The 12,371-nt window shown below is 42.9% G+C and overlaps 1 protein-coding gene across 1 annotated transcript in view; it reads left to right on the plus strand.

Annotated features, from left to right (window-relative positions):
* Positions 1-12,371, plus strand: part of zswim8 (zinc finger, SWIM-type containing 8) — a 119,111-nt gene that overhangs the window by 92,150 nt on the left and 14,590 nt on the right. The window contains exons 21-25 of the mRNA XM_075482563.1: positions 2,759-3,256; positions 9,613-9,790; positions 9,913-10,086; positions 10,178-10,297; positions 11,538-11,716. Of these exons, the coding sequence (XP_075338678.1) occupies positions 2,759-3,256; positions 9,613-9,790; positions 9,913-10,086; positions 10,178-10,297; positions 11,538-11,716 (1,149 nt within the window). The remainder of the gene's footprint in view (positions 1-2,758; positions 3,257-9,612; positions 9,791-9,912; positions 10,087-10,177; positions 10,298-11,537; positions 11,717-12,371) is intronic.

Consider the following 12,371-nt stretch of genomic DNA (forward strand, 5'->3'; position numbering starts at 1 on the left):
AGGGGCCTGATAACTGAAGGCTCTGCCTCCCAAACTGGCAGCTGGTTCCACAGAGAGGGGCCTGATAACTGAAGGCTCTGCCTCCCAAACTGGCAGCTGGTTCCACAGAGAGGGGCCTGATAACTGAAGGCTCTGCCTCCCAAACTGGCCGCTGGTTCCACAGAGAGGGGCCTGATAACTGAAGGCTCTGCCTCCCAAACTGGCCGCTGGTTCCACAGAGAGGGGCCTGATAACTGAAGGCTCTGCCTCCCAAACTGGCAGCTGGTTCCACAGAGAGGGGCCTGATAACTGAAGGCTCTGCTTTCCCAAACTGGCAGCTGGTTCCACAGAGAGGGGCCTGATAACTGAAGGCTCTGCCTCCCAAACTGGCAGCTGGTTCCACAGAGAGGGGCCTGATAACTGAAGGCTCTGCCTCCCAAACTGGCCGCTGGTTCCACAGAGAGGGGCCTGATAACTGAAGGCTCTGCCTCCCAAACTGGCAGCTGGTTCCACAGAGAGGGGCCTGATAACTGAGGGCTCAGCCTCCCAAACTGGCAGCTGGTTCCACAGAGAGGGGCCTGATAACTGAAGGCTCTGCCTCCCAAACTGGCAGCTGGTTCCACAGAGAGGGGCCTGATAACTGAAGGCTCTGCTTTCCCAAACTGGCAGCTGGTTCCACAGAGAGGGGCCTGATAACTGAAGGCTCTGCCTCCCAAACTGGCAGCTGGTTCCACAGAGAGGGGCCTGATAACTGAAGGCTCTGCCTCCCAAACTGGCAGCTGGTTCCACAGAGAGGGGCCTGATAACTGAGGGCTCAGCCTCCCAAACTGGCAGCTGGTTCCACAGAGAGGGGCCTGATAACTGAAGGCTCTGCCTCCCATTCTACTTTTAGAAACTCTGGGAACCTCAAGTAAACCTGCAGTTTGGGAACGAAGTGCTCTGTTAGGAAAATATCTTACAATGAGATCTTTAAGATATGATGGAGCTCGGTCATTAAGAGCTTTATATGTGAGGAGAAGAATCTTAAATTCTATTCTGAATTTAACAGGGAGCCAATGAAGAGAAGCTAAACCTGGAGAAATATGATCTCTGCTGTTAGTTCTCATCAGAACTCTGGCTGCAGCATTTTGGATCAGCTGAAGGCTTTTCAGAGAATATGTGGGACAGCCCAATAATAAAGAATTACAGTAGTCCAATCCTGAAGTAACAAATGCATGGACTAGTTTTTCTGCATCACTCTGAGACAAGATGTTCCTGATTTTAACAATATTACGAAGATGAAAGAAGGCAGTCCTAGAAACCTGTTTTATATGCGAGTTAACTTTTCACAACAAAACAAAAGTACGAACGAGCTTGGTTCCAGCATGAGCACGATATCACAGGGTCATTGCTATGTTGGATGGACAACATTAGTGACATCAGCTCTATAAATCAAACATACAGATTGTCCTGCCAGCCAAGTTGCAGAGATTTTGTTATAGTTGTTACACATGGAAGAAGAACAGTGCTGAACAGGTTTAATCATCCAAAACATTTTGTGATGCAATGTAGAGTTATTTTGTTCATATGACTTGGTGGTCCTTTTTGAAGAAGTCTTAGCCAACATGTTTTTAGAGATCTAACACGTAATAGCCATGCTTCTGAGAATCATTTCCTACCCTGAACCACTCCTGTACAAACTGTTCCTCATTTTTTTTACTGTTCTCTGTTTCACTAATCATGACAAGTGTAGCTGAGAGTTTCTTATCACAGTTGAAGAGTTCAGGAGGTGTAAATATGCTCGCAATTGGTTTTAAATACTTTTTTGTCACACATTTTTAGAAGTAAATAAAGTAGAACAATAAAGTAGGCAGACTTGGAGTCATGCTTCAGGAAAAGTAATGATGGTACCCATTTTCATTCAAATGGAATCTAGAGTCCCTTTTACTCTGGTTTGAAAACACCTAACACTCCCTAACATCTGGCTAAAGAATGGAATGGGAAAGGGTTTAATCTTTATTCAGTCCCATTTCAAATGACTCTGTCGTTGCTGCAGGTTTTAATCAGCTCTGCTTCTGATTGGCATTGAGGGGAACACACTACCCTTGTACTCAAGCTAATTTTACCAAAGGGGCTCCACTCAAGGCTGAGTGAACAGAGCTCACATTTTTCTGACAGAGTATATTGTAGATCTCAGACACCGAGGATAAACGTGCTGCTTCTAGGAGAAGGAAACAATTTAAGTGACCCGTTTTAGCAGCAACGGGATTTCTTTCAAAATATCCATTTACACATTACGTTTAGTGTAAAAATAAAGCAGACACCATTAAGTTTTCCCCAGCAGAATGCTTATTTTTTGTTGTGTGATTCTATTACAAATGTGAAATTTTATTCTTAAGATTACAAATGAGTTAATTAATTATGTGCTGTTTTTTACAGTGAAAATTAGTAGAAAAATAAGTCTCTCATGTATATTAGTCTGAAAGAAGATATTGTGGAAGCATTCCCCAAATGTTGATGGGTTATGCTAAAATAATGTCACCAAAGCCAAATCATAGGCATACCATCTTTCTAAATGACCTTTAAAATCCCTCTCAATAATGTGAGGTGGGAATCCTTATAGCATAGCATAGCATAGCATAGCATGGCTTGTTCAGCTTTCTGAATTCTGTTTAACGAGAAAAGCAGTGGAAGGGACAAAACATAATTTATTGAATTAAAAAAGTAAATAATCCATACTATGGTCTTCTTCTCTCATCATACATCTTTACCACTCAACTCCTTCTCTTTTTCCCTCCAGGACAATGTGATGCTGGAGAAGGCCTGCATGGCAGTAGAAGAAGCAGCCAAAGGCGGAGGCGTGTACCCTGAGGTTTTGTTTGAAGTGGCTCATCAGTGGTACTGGCTGTATGAGCAGTCAGTTGGCGGGGGCTCAGGCCAGCAACGAGAAATCTCTGGCCGCTGTGGGGCCAATGGGGGTTCAGGCCGGAGGCCTCCAGATTCCAGCTGTGGTGTCCTTGACAGCGGAGCCACCATGGAGTCTCCAGGGGTGGCAGCAGTGACAGCCTCAGTCACAGCAGCGGCCGTTGTACCCGTTATCTCTGTGGGCTCCACGATATATCAATCCCACGCTTTACCTGGGCAGGCTATGGCTCATCCCCACAGTCAGGGACTCCACCCCTACACCACCATCCAGGCCCATCTTCCCACCGTCTGCACCCCACAATACCTTGGACACCCTCTGCAGCACGTCCCTCGACCCACAGTCTTTCCTGTGTCTGCGGCTTCATATCCACAGGTCAGAATTTATTATCATAATAACATGTTGAAGCGTCCCTGGGCAAGACACCAAAAGTCACTGTGTAGCCTGTAAAACCGTATGAGTGTGTGAATGTGGCTTGTAGTGTAAAAGTGCTTCGAGCTAGACTATAGTGCTATATAAGTACAGTCCATTTACCATTTACTGAAAGGCAGCAGACTTTTTCAAAATGCAAAAAAAGCTTAGTGAGGAAAGAATAAGTTTATTTGTAATGACCTGATAACTACTGCGTCGTTCAAAAGTCCCACCCTAATAATTCAGAATGATTTACTCGAGAACCATGTGGAAGATAGTATGATACTGAATAAGTGAGTAACAATTGGTTCATAATTAACTGAAATATTCTAACCTCCACATATCTGGGTGTTTTCTGATCAGCTCTGTTATCAAACTCTGAGTTGGCACAAAAACTGGTCATTCATTACTCATTACAGAAACATTGGTTCCTCTTTTTGTGAAACTTCATGAAAATAAGTCTAAAGAACTAAGGAACTACTGTGTAACTAATTAGTGTGATGCAACACCTGACTTCTTACATACTAATGAAGTCATAATCTTAAGTAGAGTCGCTGCTTAATGGAATGCTTCACCACTAACCCAAGTTGCAGGTTTTTTTCAGCTCACTGCAATAAGGACCAGTGTAGGTCATTCCTGCCCACAGCTATAATCTTTTACACATAGTTTGTAATTATTTCAAAATGAGAGAAAGCTTTGTCTAGGTTGAAGCCTTCTCGTGAGAATAACAGGATCTGGCTAAAGTGAAAAAGTTTTAAAAATATTAACGAAGGTGAAAGAAGGCAGTCCTAGAAACTTGTTTTATATGTGAGTCAAATGATAAATTTTGGTCAAAAATAACTCCAAGGTTCCTCACTGTAGAACTAGAAGCTGAACCCTGGGGAACTCCATGACTTACTCTGGTGTGTGAGGAAGATTCTTCATTTACAAGAACAAACTGAAATCTATCAGATAAATATGACTTAAACCAGCCTAATGCAGTTCCTTTAATCCCAATAACATGTTCAAGTCTGTGTAATAAGATACTGTGATCGACCGTATCAAATGCAGCACTGAGATCCAACAGGACAAGCACAGACACAAGTCCGCTATCAGAGGCTAAGAGGAGATCATTGGTAACTTTCAGCAGTGCAGTTTCTGTGCTATGATGCACTCTGAATCCTGACTGAAACTCTTCAAACAGATTATTTCTGTGGAAATGATCACAAAGCTGAGCTGCAACTATTTTTTCAAGAACTTTAGACATAAAAGGGAGATTGGATATAGGTCTATAATGAGCCAACACTTCTGAATCAAGAGTAGGTTTTTTAAGTAAAGGTTTAATTACAGCAACCTTAAAAGTCTGAGGTACATATCCTGTCAACAAAGACAGATTGATCAAATCCAATATGGAAGTGTCAATTAATGGGAAAACCTCCTTGAACAGTCTGGTTGGGATTGGGTCTAAAACACAAGTTGATGGTTTAGAAGAGACTATTGCTGTTGTTAGTTCAGAGAGATCAACTGGGCAGAAGCCGTCTAAATATAAATCAGGTTCTAAAGATACTTCTAAAGCTGCTGTACTTGATGATACATCACTGATAATAGTGGGAAGGACTCCATCAATCTTATCTCTGATAGAAACAATTTTATTGATAAAGAAGCTCATGAAATCATCACTGCTGAGAGTTAAAGGAATAACTGGCTCAGCAGAGCTCGGACTCTTAGTCATACTGGCTACAGCGCTGAAGAGAAACCTGGGATTATTCTTATTCTCTTCTATCAATGATGAATAATAAGCAGTTCTAGCTTTATGAAGGGCTTTCTTATACGTTATTATACTATCTTTCCAGACTAATTGAGACTCTTCTAAATTAGAGGAACGCCACTGTCTCTCCAGCTTTCTTGCAGTCTGCTTTAAAGCACGCAGCTGTGAATTATACCAAGGAGCCAACCTCTTCTGACTGATTACCTTCCTTTTCAGAGGGGCAACATTGTCCAGTGCTGTACGCATTGAAACTATAGTGCTGTCAACAAGCACTTCAAACAAGTTTATGGAAACATGTCTGATTCAAAGGGTGGAATGCTCTCTCCGGGTCGGGAATGAGATCCTTCCTCAAGTGGAGGAGTTCAAGTATCTCGGTGTCTTGTTCACGAGTGAGGGATGAATGGAGCAGGAGATTGACAGGCGGATCGGTGCGGCGTCTGCAGTGATGCGGGCTCTGCACCGGCCCGTCGTGGTGAAGAAGGAGCTGAGCCAGAAGGCCAAGCTCTCGATTTACCGGTCAATCTATGTTCCTACCCTCACCTATGGTCACGAGCTGTGGGTAGTGACCGAAAGAAGGAGATCGCGAATACAAGCGGCCGAAATGAGTTTCCTCCGCAGGGTGTCTGGGCTCTCCCTTAGAGATAAGGGGAGAAGCTCGGTCATCCGGGAGGGGCTCGGAGTAGAACCGCTGCTCCTCCGCATGGAGAGGAGTCAGATGAGGTGGCTCGGGCATCTGGTTAGGATGCCTCCTGGACGCCTCCCTGGTGAGTTGTTCCGGGCCCGTCCCACCGGGAGGAGACCCCGGGGAAGACCCAGGACACGTTGGAGAGACTATGTTTCTCGGCTGGCCTGGGAACGCCTCGGGGTCCCCCCAGAAGAGCTGGAGGAAGTGGCCGGGGACAGGGACGTCTGGGTCTCTCTGCTCAAGCTGCTGCCCCCGCGACCCGATCCCCGGAGAAGCGGAAGATGATGGATGGATGGATGTCTGATTCACATTTATTTTTTGAGGCTTTTCAAAGGATAACTTCTGATTTGCTTCACTAGTTAATGGAAACCTTGCTGTAGTTGCATTCTATTCAAGAAAATGTTTGTCTCTGAGTTCTTCAAAATTTGGCAAATTTTGAAGAAAAAAAACCAACTCAACTGATAAACAGTAATCATCATCAGCAGTCACTCGTAGCTGAGTATGACTGTACTTCTTGGTCCTTGTGGACCCTCAGGTGGCTGACGAGGCAGATCCTGGAACTGCATACTTTGGTGCAGTGTGCACAGGGGTAATTTGTGGTGATGGCTCTGGGTTGGTTCTTTTTGGAGGAGGCTCTCTCCTTTCAACGTCTGTATTTGTCTTCGGCTGCATGGCAGAGATCCTCATTGTACAGTGCAGCACCCTCCTGGACAACGGTTCTCCAGGTCGCCCTATTGGTTGCAGCATCTTCTCCAGTCTTGAGGTCTATTGGGCTCCCGGAGCACATTTTCCTACCACAAGCTGTGAATATAGAACTTGTTTTTGGAGGCAGGCATGTGGATTACATGGCCAATCCATCCGAGCTGGTGTTGGGCAATAGTGGCAGTGATGGTAGGGATGCCAGAATGCTCCAAGACGCTGGTGTATGTGCATCTCTCCTCCAAGCTGATCCTGAGGATTTTCCTGGGACACCTCTGATGAAATGCCTCAAGTGCCTGCTGTATGTGGTCCAGGCTTCTGATCCGTACAGGAGGGTAGGCAGTATTAGAGATTTGTAGACCAGAATTTCAGTCCTCTCTTGGAGGTCGTGGTATTTAAAGACCTTTTTTTTCCGGATTCTTGAGAAGGCCCCACTGGGACAGCTAAGGCAGTGGTGTATTTCATCATCACTATTAGGAGGGTGCCATGTTATGTAAAGTGGCCCACATTTTCCTCTTGTCAATGTAGATCTTTGGGGGTTGGACAGGAATGTTTATGGTGGGTGGTGGCTGAAGGATTTGGGTCTTCTTTATGTTGATGACCAAACCAAGCTGCTTGTATGGCAAGGTAAGGCAATGCAATTTTATTTGTAGAGCACAATTCGTACACAAGGCAATTCAAAGTGCTTTATGCTTTGGCACATCCATCCAGAAAGCATTGTAGGTCCTCTTCTGAAAGATCTACAAGGGGTTCAACATCAGCATACTGCAGCTCCATAATGGATATGGTGGTAGTTCGACCTTTAGTCCTAAATCTATTCATGTTTGAATTTTGCCCGTTCATTTTATAAATAATTTTGACTCCCGGGGCTAGATGTTTAGCTGTGGGATGGAGGAAGGTGGTGAAAAACATTGAGAGGTGTAGGTGCAATTACAGAGCCCTGCTTGACCCCAGTGTGAACCCTAAAGGGTTCTGTCTCATCTCCACTGTCACTAAGCACTGTTGCTGACATGTTATCATGTTGCAGTGTATTTTTTTGGGCAGACAATTCACAGAATCCACTTAGAGACTTGGGGAGAATGTTTTTGACAGTGGGGTATGTCCATTAGCTAAAACCCGATGTAGGGCTTTTCCAGTTTTCCAGGAGGGAAATGCCAGGGTAATTTCACAGTCTGCCTTGTCTTCCTTCTTGAAGATGGAGACAATTTGATAAACAGACATACAGGCCAAAGGAAAAACATGTACATTTGATAAGAAAATACATTTCTTTTAACATGTCAAGTTTGCAGTCATAATAACTGTGGGCTACTGGCCTACCCATCCTCAGTGAAACAACCTTTTCCCCAAACACCAAGTGAAGTGATGTGAGGTCATGTTATCTTGCTTAGAATTGTCCTCGTGCATCACCAGTGTTTTACACCTGCCATATCAAATGAGGAGAGATAATGCTGTGTGCAAGCAGGAAGTTGGATGAGGCAATAAATGTAAACCATACATTTTCCTCAAAGTGTAGAACGGACATTAGGACATCCAGACTGTATTTGTCTCTGACAAGAGCAAATGTTTGAAGAAAAAAAAAAGATTCAGCCAAACCATTATGACCAAATGTCATTAATATACGAGTACTCCGCTTGTACACAAAATATAATGAAGCTAATGAAGAACATTGAACTCCGCTGACTTAGTCTTCCAGGTCATTGACAACCTGTTCATACATCTGTTGCACAGTTTAGGAAGAAGTCTTGGGGAGATGGTAAAGGCAAATTCATTCATACGGCACAATTTGCTCTGCACCAACAAGACGTCACCGAATGTATATAATGCAGAATGATGGAACACATAGGCAGACATGCAAAGTGGCAGGTGCACCATGACAACCAATGTCTAATTGCATGTGTAGCATCTGGAATCAATAGAACTGAACTGCTGTGTAACACAGGTCCCATTATAATACATAATTTAACCTTATATAGTCCCTGTTGAAATCCTCCAACATGAATAATGAACTACATTACATCTCATGCATGTTTTCATCTTTTTGTTTCTTTGCATGTTGCTCTGGTGGAAAACATATAGAAAAGAGAAGGTATAAATTCATTTCTTTGATTGATCTTTTCGTCAATTCATCAACCATCAAATGAATTTACACTAGCACATTGTGATGGCAGCACCATGCGGTGTGGATTTGATCAAATGCGGCAATTCTGACTGAAAGAACTATTGAAGCCTTTTGGATGAGAGTTGAAATGTCTTCAAGAACCAAGAAAAGAAGTTTAACTATCTTCTACTTTAGCACTTCAAATTTCTGAGCGAGAGCTTCATCCAAAACCGGTTGTGATGGAGGTTTCTTCCTGTTAAAAGGGAGTCGTTTCTCTGGCCTCGTGCACGCTCAGGACGGGAGATTGGATCGAAGAGAAGTTTTGCTGCAATCTGTTGGTTTTCAATGAGCTAGGCTACTTTTTTCATTTGCTATCAGTTGGACTAATTTGGAATTTACTGAATTGGATTTGATTGCATTCTGATTGTATTACAATGAATTGGATTGTAATTGGCTTGAACTGGACTGTATCTTTAAAGTGCCTTGAGATGACTGTTGTTGTGATTTGGTGATTTATAAATAAAACTAAACTGAAACCTTCTCAATATCTCAAAGTTGGTTGAAGTGGTGAAGTATACTTCAACAAGACAAAGACTCAAAGCACTAACGCAAAATGCAGCATATTGTCCACTATGCCTGATTGGACTTGTTGGACAGAAATATAAGGCTGCACCATGCTTGTAGGGTCATTTCCAAGAAGACTTGTGGCTGTTATTGCTACCAAAGGAGGTCAAACCAAGTGTTAGAGTACTTTATTCAGGGTAGTTTATTCCTCTAACAACTAGTTTTTACTCAGTAAAATGTATGTCAGTTCATTTGGAGAAGAATTACTGAGTCCAATGTAAGCTTAGACTGAAACAGTAAAGGCTCTGCAATGTTTATGTTGCACTGTACACATGTATTATTCACCTATGTAAAACTTACAGTGCACTTTCAGAATTGTATATGGTGGCTTCTATCGCCGTGGTAACTAGCTTTCTCATCTTCCACATCCAGATTCCTCTTCATATCTGTCACTTGTTGTGTGAGCTGTATTGTTTCTTCCTGCTCACGGGAGCTAATCTGGTGTTTATGTATGTCTGTGTCCTCAGGGAATGCACCCAGCCTTTATTGGGGCCCAGTACCCATTCTCAGTGGCCACTGGCCCCCAGGCGCCTCTGACAGCCACAGCCGTCACCTTCCCCGGTGTTCCCGTACCTTCTATGACTCAGATCGCTGTCCATCCCTACCACGCAGAGACGGGCCTACCCCTGAGCACCACTGTGGCAGGTCAGGATTGTGCTGTGTGTTGTCTTGGTCATTTTGTAGCTCTTGGTAATTGTGTGCACAGTGCTGAGGGTTTTAGTGCCAAGGACTGAGCTGATACTGTGTGTATCTGTCATGTGTTACAGTGGGCACTGTCCACGCCGGCCCTACCATCCAGGCCATACAAGGTGCATCTCTGCCCTCTGTCTCCTCCCAGCCTGCCTCATTGGTCAGCACTCCCTTCCCTGTAGAAGATGAGCAGCACAGCCAGCCAATCAGCCAACAGGGCCTGCACTACCTGCATTCTGCCTACAGAGTTGGTGAGGAGTGTCGGGATTATATTTTCATTTTAACTAGTGTACAGGTTAACTGACCAGATGATAGTAATATCTGTTGTTATTTTTTGTGAAGGCATGCTGGCGTTGGAGATGCTGGGCAGGAGGGCTCACAACGACCATCCCAACAACTTCTCACGAAGCCCACCTTACACCGAGGATGTGAAATGGCTGCTAGGACTTGCTGCAAGGCTGGGTGAGCCCACACATTCGGGAGTGCATATCAGTGTGAGAATGTACATGATATGATAACCAGATTCTAAGCTGTCATATAAACAGCACTTTTAACAGATGCACTGGTCCTGGACGGAAACCTTTCAAGACAACAAAGAAGCCAATAATGTCATTCACTTTGAAATGTTGAAAGTTCAGTTAAGAATCACCAATTAACCTAAAGTGCAAGTTTTTGGACTGTGAGAGGAAGCAGACACACCATATTACAAGCTGGCTGTTCACATTAAAGTAGAAAATACAGAATGCACTGTGGTGTTTAACATTTGTGACCCAAATGGGACAAAAAAAAAAGGATCAGAGTTTCAGTCCTACAAAGATTGGATAAAGTTAATCCAGTTATATAGTAAAGATAAAAAAAAAAGTGAATCCAGCTTTTTATTTTCTCTGGTGGAGCAGTTGACAAACTATTGAAAGGTTGGAATTGTAGCAGAGAGGGAGACTTGTTTGAAATCTCCATGAATTGTGTTGTCCATTTTGTTTGCTAATGATCTGAAATGCCTGATAAGTATAAAGAAATGATTTAACTTCCTTCATCTATTTCTTGGTCCTGATGCTTTGTGACATCCATCGTGTTTTCTTTTCAAATCTTCTGGGATTTGGGGTCTTTTTTCCAGGAATTAGTTATGTTTAGGAAAGCTCAATCAGCTGCTCGCCTTTATGAACAACTTTTCCTTTGGCGTAGCTCATCAACAGATGTTAAAAAGGGTCAGAAGTATGAGGACATATCACTCAAGCAGCACAGCTTCCAAATCAGCACAGAAAAAAAATCAACATCTTAGGCAATGAAGCGCAGAGGAAAATCTCAACAAATACAAATTGTTCTTTCCGGGTACTCCAGCTTTGTCTCACCACCCAAAAGCATGCATGTTAGGTTAATTTATTATTCTAAATGAACCATGGGTATGCGACTGCATGGTTGTTTCTCTCGCTTGTCTCTATGTGGCCCTGTGATGGGCTGCTGACCCGTCCGGGGTCACCTGGTAGCTTGGATAGGCTCCTGGATTTAGGTCATTCTGATGAAAACAGAAAATTCTAAAAAAAACGGTCTGTATGTAATTGGACTTGAATTGTTTGGGGGTCTTTGTTAAGTGCCAGGGGATGACCTCTGCTTTTAATTGCTGCCATATCAATAAACTGAATTGAATTAACTGTCCAGTCTGTTCAGCATTCCTTCTTCCTCTCTTCCTTCTTTCTCCAACCAGGAGTGAACTATGTCTACCAGTTCTGCGTTGGAGCAGCGAAAGGTGTCCTCAGCCCATTCGTCCTGCAAGAGATCATCATGGAGGCACTGCAGAGGTTGAACCCTGCTCACATCCACGCCCACCTTCGAACTCCTGCGTTCCACCAGCTGGTCCAGCGCTGTCAGCAGGCCTACCTGCAGGTGCGACACACAGCATCATGAGGCCCATACTCAGAAACCAGTGTAGTATTAACTGCAAAGGAATTCATCCCACTAATATCCATGAACTATTGTACATTAATATTTGTTATTTTTACATATCATTCCATAACTGGAGATTAAATGTTGGTGGTCAAAAGTTTCTGGGCGTGTTTAAAACATAACAACTGATGGAAAGCCAAACAGGAACAGTTAAATGAAACCATTACTCTTATTAAATGATAATCCCAAATTAAACCCAAAATAGAAGTAAGTAAGACAAGGCAAGGCAGGTTTATCTGTACAGCACAATTCAACAACAAGGTGATTCAAAGTGCTTTACAGAGACATTAAAACAGTAAAAATAAAAAGCATGATTTAAATTTTAAACAAAAAAAAAGGAAATACGAACAAAAGATAAAATCAGATAAAATCAGTAGTTAAAATATGATTAAGTTTTGAAACTCAAGCTTCAGATTTGGAGCTTTATTCAAATGCAGCTGAAAATAGAATGGAATAGAATAGAAAATGGAATAGAAAAATACTTTATTCATCCCCCAATGGGGGAAATTCAAATTAGTCAAGTAGCTCAAAAAAATATATAAATATAAAGTATTTACAATGATTGTATATTAACAACAACAATAATAATACAAAT

The sequence above is a fragment of the Odontesthes bonariensis genome, chromosome 2 (genome assembly GCF_027942865.1).
Source record: "Odontesthes bonariensis isolate fOdoBon6 chromosome 2, fOdoBon6.hap1, whole genome shotgun sequence".
Lineage (NCBI taxonomy): Eukaryota > Metazoa > Chordata > Actinopteri > Atheriniformes > Atherinopsidae > Odontesthes > Odontesthes bonariensis.